The sequence below is a fragment of the Anopheles ziemanni genome, chromosome 3 (assembly GCF_943734765.1).
Source record: "Anopheles ziemanni chromosome 3, idAnoZiCoDA_A2_x.2, whole genome shotgun sequence".
Taxonomy (NCBI): Eukaryota; Metazoa; Arthropoda; class Insecta; order Diptera; family Culicidae; genus Anopheles; species Anopheles ziemanni.
The window spans coordinates 49,947,763-49,964,345 of NC_080706.1; the positions used below are offsets into that span (position 1 = coordinate 49,947,763).

The window sequence follows — 16,583 nt, forward strand, 5'->3', positions numbered from 1 at the left end:
CCATAGTCATTACTTCCGGCACGCACCGTTAGATCGCACCGTGTGCCGGAAAACGGGTGTTCCTCTCGCGAAAACCCAACCAGCCAACATGCACTTCAGAGCCGAGCGGCAAACAAACCCGAGCGAACCGCTTGGGGAGTAGTTTTGGAGTGACTTTTCAAAGATCTAATTATCTGCTCGTCAGAAAAGGACGCGACGTCAGCGTGCGCGCGGTGACACGCGTCATCAAACGGGAAAGTTTTCCACCCAAGCGGAGGTAGAACGCCGGTGTCAACTGTGGTGGAAAATTAGTAGCACTCGGCGACGTGCGGATGAAACCACCGTTTTCCCGGGACGTTTCCGGCGGTGCGCGGAAACGGGGTGCACGTTGAATGTTGAACCCGGTCGCTGGTCAAAGGTTAAAACAACAGAATTGTTGTTCTTAAAAGCATCTTCAGATACGCTCGAGCGCTGACGAGATGATGCCAGCTGTATTTGTTAAGTGCATTTCGAGACTTCATTACCTTAGAACAATGTTGCACACAGTTCACTGATGCTTTGCATCGTTAGAGCCTCGCTTTTTCTGGTGCCTTGTATCGCAAGTGCTTTTATTTACTCCTTCCCGAATGATTACGACGATTCCCCAATGATTATTCAAAACATAATTAACTTAAAGCATTATGCAACCTTAAGTACTGCAACAGTTTTCAAAATATCTTGCGTTAGATCTACAAGTGCTGAGTAAAGTAATCATTTGTGATTCCTTGTTAAATAAATCTATTGGTAAACTCACTCGTCTTACTTATCGTTCACCGAATCGTAGAGCCACTTCTAATCGATAATCTAGAAAAGTATAATTTTACGCCCAAAATATTTTGCTTATGCAGGATCTGAATAAACCTCTCCCAAAATGATCCTCAAATTCTCCGGGGAGCTTTATTCTCTAAGGTTACTGCCCCATTCGACCTCGTAACTTTTTACGCTGCAGATCGAGGGCACGAAAAAACACTGGAAAAACATATAATTTCCTGCTGTCCTCTTTGTACGCAAGAAAAACAAAAAAAAGATAACTGGATCACGGCAGCACAATTTATTTATGAGCTCACAAAAAGTTCTTCACAGACCGGGGGAAGAACTGGAAAAAGGAGGAAGGTTCTCACGGTGCGAGCAAACTGAAAGGAAGGTCTTCCACTCTTTCAGTGCTCTCAAAAGCTGACTGACGAGTAGACTGAACATGACAGCGTATTATGGTTTCGGGGCGATGGCATTCCAAGCCGGTGGCAAACCGAAGAGCCGAAGGACGAAGGCTGAGTAAAGGGCAATGTTGGAGGACGGGGACAAAAAATCGCATACTCGTACACACACACACATGCATCCCGCCGCATGCCGGGTGCAGAATCGGGTAATCCTTTCCCGTCAACTCCGATGCCGGGAAGCTTCAAGTAACCGTGTTCTCCGGACCGAGAGCTCCGGCTCTGGTTATCTTCTCGAAATCGATCAGCGCTACAAAATTACGCTGTTTTACACGGCTCTGGTCGGATCAACCGGTGGCGAATGGAAAGCCTGTAAGTTTCAACTTTGTCTCCCGCCTGCCCGCTCCACCCAGCGAGACTTCGCATTGGCTTTACAAAGTTTTCGTAATTCTTCAGCGGTGTAAGGAAGCGGAAAAAATTGCACGGTGGTTCTGGGCACCGGTTTGACGGCCGATTGGACACCGTATACTTCTTTTGGCTGCCAGGGAAGCTTCTGGTTTTTCCCGAAGGAATCACACTTCTCTTGAACTTGTCACATTTTCGAATGCAACCAGACGGGGGAAAATTACGAGTGCAAGTTTTGTGTCTTTGCTCTTGGGTTGCTTAGGGTAGTCGACTCTGGTTCTCCGTCGATGTTACTATGGTTTTGTGGAAGATGCAACCAAAGTAAGCGTTTTTGCAGCGGAATTCATGTCGAAAAACGGAAAATGTTTGGAAACAAAATAACATCGCTTTGTATCCTTTCTATATTAATTCCGCCTGAAATGGAACTGCAGGAATATTCATGAACAATTTATAAAACTTTTTCCCAACACTGCAATTTCTAAGAAAAACTGAAATTTATTTCAGTAAACTTATTTCAATTGCACAATGATTCTTTAGAGTTTTCATCACTCGCTCAGCACATGAAGTGAGTGAGCTACAAATCATTTTCCACATGCATAATTGTCATAAATCAGCATCATAGTACCTTTTTCAACATCATAATGATACAATAACGGTAGGCAAACACATCAGTGCTGAATAAAGGACACTCGCACTCTTTTCACCGCGCGAGTATTGAAAAAGAACCCTCTTAAGGAAAACCCGGAAACGAATTGGTTCGCAAAGCGAAGCCACATTCGCGCTGGTAGCATAATTTTTTCGCTCCAATTTATTGCTCTCCCGTGCGCGGTTTAGCGCAGCGTGGAAGCAGTTCTGTTGCCATATGCGCCAGGAGCGGGCCAGATCTTCCAAGGACAGCGTGCAGCGCGCAAATTCAAATCACGTTCCGTTCAACCTAACCTAACACTGGAACGCGCCGAGGAACCTCGATTGCACAAGACCTTTGCGGATGAAGGGAGTTTTTTAAAAGGCACCTTTCTTTCTTCACCCCAACGATGCCGATTCCGATAAGGAGGAGAGCAGCACACCCAGAAAAGTAAATGTGCACTTGGTGTTTCCGCGTTGCAGCATGCCGGTCCCTGGGTTGGTTGAGCAAGCGAGAAAAATAATTAACGAAACATGCTGACACCCGTTAGCTTCCTTAATATCTTTTCACGGGCAGCATTTCTGGGTGTGTTTTTCTTTTTAAAAAACCACATCCCCCCAAAACGACAATGTGTGAATGAGCTCCTGTTTATTGCACTTGTCCTACACGCAAACCAGCTCACATGCGACTAAGAGGCATTAGTGTCAACCGGGACGTGATGGGATTCGATACACTACTCGACTGCACTCGAAGGCTACCTCGCTCTGGAGGACCCCTTTTTTCGCGAACTGAGGGCAGAGAACCCCAAGAAGTTGGAACCAGGCAGAGCATTGGACCGGGGAAGACAACACGTACGGGACGTTTGTTAAGAGCAGCGAAAAAGCTTTTATTGCCTGCGCTCTTCAATCGTGCTCCGTCCGCACCGGGAGACCTCGAGACGTCCGCATTTAACTTTGCGCCAAGAAATGCGATTTTATGGTGGCCACTTTGCACCCGACCGTATTGGGTGCAGTAAAACGCGATGGTTTTTGCCTCTGGGGCCCTTTTGGCCATTAAAGTCGAACTTTACCTATTTGAACGGATTTTGCTCGTCGTCTTATTAGGCGCGCAATCAGCAGACTCAAGCGAGAGGAATGCCTTGAATGCAATAGACGGTAAATTAAATTAATTCTTCAATAAGAATTACATGTGTACAAACAATGACATTTACTTAACGCTAGAATATATTGCTTTGGAATTTTGCTCGAATGATTATTAGGGGTCATTATGACCCCTAGTTTTAATACGCTATAACTTCACTATTTTGTAAGATTTCGCAAATCTGTAAACTGTTACTTTGTAGTATATTTGTTGACTATTTTTTAACGTTTTTGATTTTTTAATGTACCATTTCTTCATTCCGCTAGCTCGGTGCAAAGCAAAAAAGATCGATGTGAATCGAATTTTAATGCTTTTTTTTTAATTTATCGTGTAAATCCAGAGAAAAAGTGTGTAACGTGTATTTCATTTTTTTAAGATAACAAATGACGCTACAAATTGATCTTGAAGATGTAGATTTTTAGAAATTGTCCATAGGTTGTTCGGTCCTGTGCTTTGTTCTGTTATCCCTACGCGAGCATTTCGAAACGTTATACACGATTTATAGCATAATTTGTTATTGTTAAAATATGATTTTAATTTTGAAATGTTCCTCAATATACCAACTTTCTAGTGCATATTTTTTTTCTGGATTTACATTATAGATTTTGAATAAATAAAAGCTAAAACAAACTCATTTTCAACCGTTTTTGCTTTACACCGAGCTAGCGGAATTATGAAGAAATGCATGAAAACCAGAAATGTAAAAAAAGTCAACAAATATACAAAAACGAAACAGTTTACGGATTTGAAAAATCTTCAAAACTAGTGAAGTTATAGCGTTTTAAAAGTATTGGTAAAAATGATCCCTAAAAAGCAGTCTCGGGATAGTCAAGTTGGTTATCGGAAACGATCGAACAGAAAAATCTGAAATCTTTGTTTTAGATATAGCTTTGGAATTTAAGAAAAGCGTTATTTTTTTGATGACCCCAATTTGAATTCTAGTATTAAGTTTAATAATCAATCTTCTTGTTGTGGTTCTCCTATTGTGAAACTTGAAAGCAAAAATGGATAGAGAGTTTTATGCATTCAGTTATTCGAATATTGTTGATAACCTTTTTAATGATCTTATCACACAATATTGTAATTTCTTTGAAGCTGTGATTTGAAATGTAAAATTATTCCCATGAATTGAATCAACCTCAGAATGGCTGACGAGTCTAAATTGTTTGTAGAAAAAGAAACCCCATGACTCCACAAATCAAACAACCAAAAGGATACGTCGTCCATCTTCCACCGTCCGTTTAGGAAGGCATGAAATACGATACGGTCAAACAGTCCCTTTGTTCAAAGTCGTACCACAACGGAAGGGATTCCACTGCAGCATCAACCGGGGGGCTCCGTTTTGGAGGGTTCTCCTCGCTTTGCTCGCTTATTGTTATTTTAGTGTCTTCGGTGCACATCCACCCGAGGAAACCCCGAGCGTCCGGACGCGTGTGCACTGTTTAATCGTGCTTGAACAAATTTCCCTTTTCGTTATATGATTACTTTTATGCTGCCATTATCGTCCCAGCGATCCACCATCGTCAGCCGAACGAGCGAGTTTGGCCCACGGAAGGCACGCGGAATGGCGCCCTTTGTGGAAGCAAATCGCCCTCGCGCGGGCGGAAATGTATGAAAGATTGCTTTGTTCGCCCGGGAGCTTCCATCATCATGCCGGCCGATACCGCTGCCAAACCGTACGGGGCCAATCGTCGTCGTTGCCCGGTTTGAGAGGACGTTTGAGAGGGCACAGATTCCAGCGAAAGACTTTTCTCCTCCCGCTCGTTTTCGAACGACGGACGCAGGAATGTTGAAAAAATGGTTGCCCGAAGTCTCCTCGCCCACATGTCGGGAGTAATAAAAGGCGCTCACCAAGAAGGAGAAGGGTAAAACGCGGGGTCAAAAAACATCACAACCACACCGGATGACGGCGACTAGTGAACAGATTGCATAGTAAATTACTTCAAGCAGAAATTTATTGCAAATAACAGCTGCACGGGGACTGCAATCTCCTCCGCTGGGCTTTGGCAAGAAAAGAAACCGCAACGGCAGGAGCCGGAAAAGAAAAAAAACCCGGAAAAATCCCCCCCCCCCCCAAGCGGATTGAACATGCACACTCCTCGCACAGGTAAGCGGCAAGAACAACGCTCGGGTCAATTTCTTTTGTTTGGCTCAACTTTTGCACAGCGTTCGAACGAACGCCGGAAGTGCATTTTTCGAAAGCCTTCCCGTTTCGGTTCTTCGTTCTTTTTTTCTTGCCCCAGAGCGGCGATGCGACAAAAATTGCAGACCTCCGGGAGCGTGGAAAGCAATGCGAGCCCTTTCTCCGGTGGGTTTTGCACAGGAAAAGGGGTTTTATTGTTTGAAAATAATCGGACCAGACCGAATGGGCTTCCGGGTGTGTGATGGTTGAATGTTTTCCTCCACAATCGCATTTGATGTTCCAACAACAAAAACAACGAAGCAGCTGGTGGAGGTTTTCGCATACAATACGTATGAAGTTTTCCGGTACTCAAAGTACATGCTTTTCAAATAGAATTAATTATTATCCCATTATTTATTATGCTGCGTGACGTCAAATAGAATTTTACATTTTAAAAGGGAAAATTAGGGTAAAAGCTTTAATTGTTCGTCAATTTTTATTTTTTCCAACGATAGGAGGCACACATTTGCAAAAAAAGTTCCAAAGCCACTAGATTGTTGCGTTTGTTATTTATTTCCTCAGTTGACCTCCCAGCGCCTTTTTGAAGAAGCATATTTGTTTAAACCTCATCAGACCACAATGCAACCGCATTGCTTATCTTTACGGAAACAAGGATGAAAAGGAAAAATGGTATAAGAAAACATCCACCCCGGGAACTTGTTACCAGTGATTCGATTCATCGTATGCATGTCATGCATCTGGGACACCCCGATCGGGCACGGGCGCATGGCATGCAAATCGAGTGCCGTTCTCCGAACCGGGACGAATCGAACCGGGACGAGGCACTTGGAGATTGGCTCTCGTGATCCCATTGGCGAAGAGTAAAGAGCACTTCCGAGCGCGCACTACAAACTGCTAAACATCTTTAATATCAATAGAACGTAGCAGTCCCAAACGAGCGGAGACCGTTCGAGCGGAGGCCCTCCTTGAGTCGTTCAAATAATCCACGTTCGGTGAAGGAAAAATCAGGCCAGCGTTCAAGACAACGTTCCCAGCGTCTGGCCGATCTGGCGTATGGACGTCGTTTTTCGTCTTCCCTCCCCCGAGATGGTCGATCGATTGTTTGAACTCGTAAAACCTATCCACAACCTCCCGTGCACCGAAAACATGTGTCCTGCACGGTTAGTGGAAGCGATCGGTAGAAAACATGGGTGGCAAACATTATGCAAATCAGGGCAGCACTGTCTCTCCGGGAAGGAGCTGCTTTTCTGATATTCTTTCCAAGACATCAAACCAAACATACACAGACACATTCTAACTCAAACGGAGTACACACGGAGAGGTCCTAAGCTTCTATTGGAGCGTCGGAATCGGCGACATGTGCTGTGGACAAACGGTCCACTCGGAACGAACTGGACGGTCGATGGTATTAATGAATTTCTTATGAAGCAGAAATATAAAAATCTTTGCCTTCCGCCCTCCGGGCACACATTGTCCAAACGTCGACCAACGGAAGGGAAGGATTGGGCTGTATGAGGGATTTATTTAGTCATATTTTCCGCTTATCTGTACCTCAACTAACCTATTTTTATCATTCTACCCATCCCTTCTCTCACTCTATCTCTCTCTATCTCTTCTTTCTCTGCCCTCCCTCCCCTCTCCCTCTTTTCCTCCTTCTCTTTGCAGAAAAAGACCCGTACCCGGTGGATGCACTGCCGACGTGCAACCATGCACTGTCCGTGTGCCAGCAGGAGCGAAAGTGCATAAAATTGTTCGAAGATTTCAAACAACACTGCAAAGTGCGGGAAAACAAGTGCCGCATGGAAGATAGGTATGGGTTGGGTGGCGTGGCAGATGAAATAAAAAGCAGATAAAAGGAGTAACGCGCTGGGGAGTTGGAGAAACTCGGGCATGCTGGGTCGAACAGAGGGAACAACATATTTAATTTCCGATTCTGTACGATAAGAATGAAAGTCAATCACTCGTGGTGATACGTGATTGAAAACAATTGTTATTTTTGTTTCTGCATAATTTGAACGTCTCTTGAAGTTTTATCTTGAATTATACTAGACAATATAAATACGATTGTGAAGAACAGGTGAAGAATGCGCAAGAACTATTTTCATGTTTACTTGAAGTTGAATCCTGTTCTCCTTTGTTGCAACTTCATGAGGCAAAACATTTCTTAAAACTCCGCAGTTCCGTAAACTAACGAAGATTATTGTTATTTTAAATTTTTAATGAAAGAATTAAGGACCGACAACATTTTACAAGCGTCTAAATTACCTTGTATAAAGCGGTTTTTTGTATTAGGTCTGCAACTAAGTTCTCTCTGTTTTTCTATGAAAATGTTTGTTTATTTTAAAAATAATGGTAAAAGATTACTCATTCAAAGTCAATTACTCGAAGAAATAATAATTTAAGCTCGAAATTCAACATTTTCCAGTTAATAAAACTATTTTATGTAACACTGAAATCACCAATCTGGCGATACAGTTTGTTTACTATATGTCTAAGCTACAATTATGACGATCCAGGTACGTCAAAACTGCCATTACAAGTGATATTTTTTTACAAACAGCGAGAAGTTAGTTGCAGACTCAATATATGATTTTTGAAAACTGCATAAGGTATAGAAAAAAATACAGCTTGAAAAATAGCAGTTTGTTTCATAGAACATTTATTGACTAATTTTACTATTCATTTCATATTGAAATTATTTCGAAGAAACCATAATTCAACCAAGCTAAGTATCAGGCATTAAGTGACTGAACAAGACAAGCAAGAATGCTGAAACAGCATTAATAAGGCCTGGCCGTTCAAACTTAACTCAATAATAATAATTTTACCTATCGAATTCAGTTCAAATTCAATCCATAAAGCCTGGGTTTCTCCAACTCCATCTCGATTGCAAACAAAACGCAGCGCTTGGCATTGAACGTTGCCAGCGGCCTCCGATGTATGAAGTGTATGTGCAGTGAAAACCGAAGCCAACTCCATGCCTGAAAATCGAGGCCCGTGCCAAACGCCATGGTTCCGACGAGACCGTGGTGCGGCGCTCACACCGGAGACGGAACACACCGAACCAGCGCTGCGTTCACGATCACTCAACCGTGTTTCTTTAATTATACCGTATATTCAACAGGGATTTGTGCTACGAGGCGTGGACTAATCTGAGATTATCGCCGATGTTCGGCTGCATCTGCCCGAATAATCACATGAAGCGTAGATGTGATAAAATATTTAGCGTTGTTAACCATAATCCTTGCGTCGGTAAGTTTCCACTAAACCACACTAACAGCATATTGCGTTCTGCGATCGTCCCGATCCGCTCGAAATGTTCCCTCCACCTTGGCCGGCGTTGCGGTCGTGATGGTGGGCTTGGACGTAGGTGAAGTTGTGCTGGTAAACCAAAAACACCATTCCATACCCGGCGGACAGCTGTTTCCCACGTGGAAAGCAACTTTCGAAATGGAAAAAAAGCAAACCAAACACTTCAAACGGCCGTGGCCGATTTCCCGTGCCAATTGGCTCGATGGTATTAAGTTGCTCGCGCTCTTAAACACCTCCACCTTCCAAATCACCACCATCACCACCACCGATGCCTGATTTGGCCTGCCATCGGTTTTGCAAACTTTGGTGCGAACTTTGTGACTTCGAGCAGTTCGGGATGATTTGTCTCTTTGTTTTAAAGTTTACCATTGGATTTTGTGTGTCTTTCTTCTTTTGCTCCACGCTTTTCCTTCTTGTTCGTTCGGTGTGTTTGTTGTTTTTCTTTTTTGTTATATGTTTTTCCTTCCCTTCATGCTTTCGTTTCATGGCTCCGCGTGCAAAACATTCCTTTCATTGGATGTGTGAAACACATCCACGCGGAAAAGAAAATCCTCTCGGTGGAACGGAAAATCTTTCCTTCCTTCCAAACTTATTGAACAACTTTTTCTTCGTTAGCTTTCGTTCCCAAGGAGGTCTTTTTTTTTTCCTCCGATTTCTTCTTCTAAGTTCTTCAGTCAATGCTTAGTGTGAGTTTCGTACATACCATACCATTCTTCTCGCTTGCATCCCGTTCAGCGCCGAGCATCGATTCGCGCGAGCAAACTTTACCGGCTAATATTTACGAGATTTCTTTAACACTTCTTAGCAAAACTGTTTCCCTATTTCCTCCTTGGTCCCGTTCGACTACCTTGCTGTTTTAGTGCTTGTTTTTCTACTTTGGCCACTGTTTACACACTCACCATCCGACTTCTAGGCCATGCCTCCCGACCAGCTGTCAGTGAGGGATTGCTTTTTATTCATTGCCAGCGCATTGGAATAAAGTCATCTCGAGTTTTCTTTTGCATTTGCTAACGCTTCCGTTTGTTTTCGTTTTCTTATCAATATGTTTTTTTCCTTTGCTGGATATCATTTTTCACCTGTTCTACAGCGGCAATGCATTGCCATATCTGTGTTATTTCACCTGCCTGTTATTCCGGGTAGCTTTCCTTCATCACTCACCGCACCGCAACACTTCTTTCAACCATGCAAACGCCTCCATTATGGTTTGTGTGTTATTTTTCTTCCCTTCTGCGTGAAATTATCGCCATTACCCGCCGCCCGGAAATGGCCCCATCGGTGGGGAAGGTGTTGAAAAGTCCGTCTTAAAAATCGCACCACATACATATCCGTCATCCTGCTCAGTTTTCCATTATGTCTTGGGTTGTTTTGTTCGGGTTGTGAAACACACAAAACGCGCCATTTCCATAAACTGTCCCCTAAACCGGAGGAAGGTAGCATGGCGCATTAAGAAAAATAAATAACATCGCAGGGAATGTGAAACAAAACGCGTCAAACTGTAGGGATTACGTTGCGTCGTCGAGTTTCATCCATCATATTGTTTCGGGTGTTTTGTAAAAATGGTTAACCCCTCTCCTAGCGAACACCCGGAACGGAGAAAACGTGTTACGTTTGCAAACTCACCTGTTTGAAGAGGGTTGTAGAAATGCGTGTTAATGGTTCATAAACCAATGTGAACCAATTTAAAGACCAAGATATTTTACTGAAGAAACTACCTTTACTAATGATTCGTTTGCCCCACGTCACGAAAAGGTTCAGTCAAAAAATATAGAAATTTTAAACGAATGACGTTTGTAATGTATAATACACGAAACTAATCGGTGCATGAAATGGATAAAATATGTAGCTCTCATTCTATTCTATTTTTAGCTTAAAGATAAGATAAACGATTGCCAAAACAGTTATTATAAAACAGCGTAACAAGCAATAGTTAACCACCGGAAGGAAAGCTAGAAAAAATATCAAAACAAAAATCATTCTAAAACTTTAAATTTGGAGAATAAATTTCAAAGTAAACTGTGTTAAACTGCGCCCCAATGTGCTGGCGCTTGTGTTTGCGGTCGATGATGTACGATGTGTTATTGCTGCAGCGAACAATTTAGTGAGTGTCGATGGTGCAAAATTGGCCGCATACGTCGAACGAACATGGCGAGGCGTCCGAACGAACCATAAGTCAAACCCGCCGGAAACACCATTCGCTTCCATCGTTCGGTACGAACAAAAGTGTATACAATGCCGGAAAATAAAAACCCCGGAGGTTTCATCGCTTGCGAAACTGCGGGGGCAAAAAAAACCCTTTTGATTTACGTCGTCGGCAAATGTCAGTTAGCAAAAAAAATGTGGCTCCATGGTTTGTTTGTGTGTGTATGTGGCTACCATGGCTGCGACAACATCCTTATCAGCATCTACCTGCTTCGAAATCCGGTTTCACGGCTCGTTTTAAAAAGACGGAAAGCGTACGAACAAGCTCACTTCTTTTGCCCCACCCCTTTCTCGAGCCCCGGCTCAGCGCTACTAAATACACCCACTTGTACACGCGATCTAATTAAGCAAAACTTTCAAGTAGACCCAAGCCCCTCGGGCTGGCGACAAGTGGCGTATCCTTTCGCGCGAAAGGCCTCTCCCGTCTGAAGCCTCGGGCAATTAGTTCTATTGAATCGGCCAGCGGATGAAGATGTATTGTTGATTTTCCCGTGAGTTGGCGATGAGTTTTACTGCCGGCACGGCCCCCAACCCTTCCCCCCCCCCCCCTCCCCCGGTGGTCGAAGGCGTTGTTTAGTTTCGTTTTATCGTCCATCGCGTGGTTTGTTGGTTGTTGAACCCAGCGCGAGTTGAGAGGCGTCATGTCAAGTACGGAGGAGCGAGTTTTTGAGCCGTGCTAGGTGCTATGCCGTGTGTAAGGCTTAAAGTACAGTACACATTGTCGCAAACATCACGCACGTGGAAGTGCCTACAGCCCACCACATCAATCGCGGGCGGGCGTTCTTGAGCAGGAGATTCATCGCTTCCACGGCCGTATTATTTCGTGGCAAAATAATAGATCCACCGTTGGTTTCCTTTGGCAACCCTTGGGAGGTGGGAGGTGACCGTCGCTTTCCGGTTCGGGCCATACACGCATACACCCGGGGGGCAACTCCGTCACCGGGCGACACATTCCATAATGGAACGTGTGGAATTATGGGCTTCTTAAATTCCACCCACCGGACGACATCCCGGGCACGCAAACCGTGCGCCCTGGCCTGCGTGGGAGGGGGCGGGATTGAGGTGGCGGTTTTCCGACAGTGAATCCTTTTCCGGCCCGCGGCCAGCCAAGCGTACATTCCCACCGGGACCGTATCTTCCGTGCGCCGGAGATCCGTGGGTCGGATTTCGGACCGGTAGGTCGTGTGGTTTCGACGTGTGTGTGGGAGTGTATGTTTTGCAAATGTTTGTGTACCCCATTTTGTTGCTCCCAGAACGCATCGTCCCACGGCCAGCGCATTAGCGAAGGGATCTGCCGGAGGTCCACACGCACGCACACGCAGGTGAATCAATTACAACGGAACGCTTCGGGCGTGTACCGTGTTGTTTTCCATCAACGTCCACCAACACCACGGCAAGCGTTTGTGGGATGCTGATGGGGGTGATGAGAACACGAAAAAAATACATTGATGCAAGTAAATAAAAGAAAAGGCTCAAGCCACTTCCTTCCGTTTGCCGCTCGGATTCGCTCGTTCTTCTGGCACGGGGGATTCCATGCGTTGGGCACTGCGGGGCGGGTGGAAGATAATTGAGTTCCTGCTATAGTGGGTATATAAAAACAAGATTTAACGGGTCACGGGAGGCCCACCACAAAAGGTTTAGGCGCGTAAATACCGCTACCTTTGGCCTGGTTGGGGGAAGGAGTTGGCCGGAATGTTCCGGCGTTGGATTGTGCGGGTGGTTGAAGCAATGAAAATTTTAAGCTCCCATATCTCCCAAACGTAACCGGGGCCATTTTACACCATCCACCCTCCGCGTTCCTCGTCGGCTTGGGGAGTAATTTGGTTTCGGTCCCCGGGATCCCGAATGGAATGCGCGCGAGCGACATTGTGTAGTTTGCTTCCGAAACGGACGGCTTAGCTTCTTCGGCCGAGCAATAAGTCACGCGCCGGTAGTTGGGACGAGGTGCGTAGCGGTTGTTGGTTGCTTGGTTGGTTGGCTAAATCCACTCAAAAGCATCGATCGACGCTCGGCACACTCGCTTGAAGTGTCGTTACGCCGGAAACGCCCGGAACGTGCGATTACGTTAGAGACGCTGGAATGTGTCAACCGGGTCCGCCGGGCACCGACGCCCCGGGGCGTGATGAAGCGTGAGGCCGCCCGTGTCACGTACCGCCCTTTGCCCGTCAAGGAAAATAATTGGTTGAGAGCAGGGCGGTCCCGGGGACCCGAAAGTAAACAGGATACGATCGGTAAAGTGTCGCCGTTTGCACGAGGCGACGCCGAGCGAAAGTTATTAGACGGAAGGGAGTACGCCTTTGTGCTGGTGGCCCTTGGCCCTTTGCTGCAGTTTCGCCCGAGGAAGATGCGCATGGATGTGTTTGTGATCTGTGTGTGCAAGAAGCATGTCGTCTTCAAGTGCAACGCTGGACACGAGTAATCGTTGTAGACTCCCGAGTGACAATTCAACTGATGGGGCGATGCGAAACGGTCTGGCCATACTCGTTGCCGTTCGAAATTGGTGAAGAAACATTCCAAGGTATGCTAGTAGGTGTTAATATAGAGAGATGACTTTCAAGGATTAAAGTAAGCATGCATAAATATGAAATAGGTTGATAAATATAGAAAAGCAAAATCCAAAGTATTCTTTGTTGAGACAAGCAAATTACAATTAATCGAGAATCAAGAACGAATTAGGTCCTATTTCCTAAAAAACACTTGTATATCTTCTTTCTTCTGTGTATATAAAATTCTTGTGTCACGGTGTTAGTGGTTAAGCTCCTCCTCAACGGCTGAACCCATTTTAATCAAACTTTGCACACATGTTTCTAAGGCATGAGAATAAGTTTTTAACTATACCTCAAGTCTGGAAACATTATACTTTTTTTAATAAAACGTGTGTTCAAACATTAATGTCGCTGATAAACTCTATTACAAAACTACATGTATTTAGTCCAACACGCTATGATTAGTATCGAGGATCTTTGGATGGTAATTGAAAATTTGCCGCTAAGTTATTATTATGTTTTAAGTTCGCCGAATCGAAGTGCATCTAATTTGATGGACACTGAAATAAGTCGTGAACTGCAGCATAACATTGCAGTCATGTTGGATATCGTTTCTCACAACGTATCAATGTTGACTGATGAACAAGCATATGTTTACGAACGCATTATCGCATTAAGCTACTTCTAAACATCAATAGGAACCCAAAAGCCGTATGAAACATCAAAAATCAATCACTCATGGCCTAGGTCATGGAACAGTGAAAATAAAATTATCTGGGAAAAATGCACCATGGCAAAGAAGCATTCTCTTGAGGCGCTGTACAGAACACTCAAAGACGTGAAGTGTAATAAAGATTGTTCCAGTAATACAGTAGGTCCCTGTAGTAGGCTATACTCGATATACGCGAATTCGCAATTCGCGAATTTTTACAACTGACAGCTCATAGGGTTGCTCGACTTCTGATTAGTCAATTTTACTTTGTTTTGGTAGAATGAAGTTTTTAATGTGCACTTTTTAACAGAGATAGGGTAACTGTACCAATAGTGGTGCACTTAGTACTGTAAATACCAAATAGGTGTAATTTATGAGTGTTAAGAACACAATATTCTACATATTTGAATCAATTATGATCGAAACATGACGTTTCTTCTGAAAAACATCTATTTTCACCGTAAACCATACAAAAATCACGAAAAAAACGTAATTTTCTTCCTAGTCGGTTGCTCTTATTATGGTGGTATGGTTCCTATAGTTGTGGTATCGTGTTCCTATAGTGGTGGTAGTACGAAAAACTTGAATATATTTTGACTATTACTTATTTTTGAAGCATATTTCAAACAGAACGTTAAAATACTCCTTGACCAATGCGTTGTCATTGAAAAGACTGTATTGTTTTACCGAAATATGTCCAATTTTAATTAATAAAAAATGCTCTGAATATTACAGCTAAAGCTATAGTATATGCTTTATAGCGTATCCTACGGTCGCTTTCTTTTTTCTTTCCTCTGCTTCTTCTGCTGAGCTTTCTCTCCAGTTCCGCTTTGTTTATTTTGTAGAAACAGAATAAAATCTCTAAATTTACCTGATTATGTTGGCCAAAACCGGAATAAAACTAAAATATACTTGTGAAAAAATCTATGGCTACTATAGGAACAACTCTGGTTTTTGTGCCTATAGTGGCACTATAGTAAAAGCTATGAAAAAATAATAAAATTATGCTAAAATGCACTAAGTTCGTATAAATCAATTATATTGGGGTATGTCAGTAGCGAAATCATATGGTTTTAATGATTTTGTAGTGATTTATAACCTTAAGGAAATCATGATATTCGTTATAGATTCTTAATGAATGCAGCATGTTGGGACAACCTGTTTAGAAAATATGAATTTTGGAGCTTCTATATCACAGAATGAGATGGTTCATCTTTTTAACACTCCGTAGAAGATCAAAGAACATTTCATAGAAGAACAAATAACTCCATTGTATATATATCGGCGTAGAGCTAGGATTTTATTCCACTACATCCACTAATGGTACTAGCTCCACTATGGGTGCACTTACCCTATAATGATACAAAAAAAATGGAACACTTTTTAGTGATTTGGATTGAAGATATGTGAAATAAGCGGTTCCCTCTCAGTGTCAACTCTTCAATATGAAGTATAAACGATATGGCAGAGGAAATCCACAATACGCGAAAATTCGATATACGCTATTGCGTTCAGTCCACCTATGCTGGTAGTGCCACGATCCACCTATGCTGATAAGATCACCTGAACTTGCCTTACTCATCGGTGTTGTGGAGCAATTTTGAAAAACTTTAGCTAAGCATAAACAGGCACGTCCAAATGCTACAGGATCCATCAGCTTCTACTTTCTCCAAACAGTTATTAGATATCGGCAATACACCTTAGCAGATTCTTAAAAAGCTCTAATAGAAACCCGATTTAGAAAACTAATATGTTACCAGGCGTACATAAAACATCGTTCATTCAATTGGTCTGCTTGATTAATAACAAAATAAGGATGATAATCATTAGCAGCCTCACTATAAGCTTATTACGACGTAAAAAGTGTAAATAAAATGAAATTAATGTACTTAAGAAATATAATGTGACCTTTAAACCAATTTTTAACAACATCAAACGGGTCAGCTAGTCATTTTATAAAATTTTTGATTGTTTTCTGACAAAATAAACCCCTTGCAGGTAAATTCCTTTGCTTCAAACACAGTTTTCTACCCCTTTTCTCAAAATCACGCTTATCTACTAAAGTGTACATTCGTATCCGGAAATGCATCACGACGTTTGATGTTACGCATTCGAGATCTTTCTCACCTCAGCGTTGTTGAAAAGAGGCACGGAAAAGAATGGAGCTACGCTTAAACTTGAAAGCTAAAATGGAACCATATACTCCACCGATTGCACGTTTGGCTGCCAAGCGAGGTTAACGAGCAGCGAAATGTCAAGGTGATAAGTTGAATGCCGGTGAAATGGAATGTCATGACGAAATGAAACGATGCACCGACCAAGCCGTTGGAGGACACTATGCTGCCCGAAAAAGGAACTGGCCGGTTTCCTCCGGTGCGCGCTTCGAAGC

At 43.3% G+C, this 16,583-nt stretch overlaps 1 protein-coding gene across 1 annotated transcript in view; it reads left to right on the plus strand.

Moving 5' to 3' along the window:
• Nucleotides 1–16,583, plus strand: part of LOC131284934 (uncharacterized) — a 96,487-nt gene that overhangs the window by 63,846 nt on the left and 16,058 nt on the right. Inside the window, exons 4-5 of the mRNA XM_058313793.1 lie at nt 7,151–7,295; nt 8,610–8,737. Of these exons, the coding sequence (XP_058169776.1) occupies nt 7,151–7,295; nt 8,610–8,737 (273 nt within the window). The remainder of the gene's footprint in view (nt 1–7,150; nt 7,296–8,609; nt 8,738–16,583) is intronic.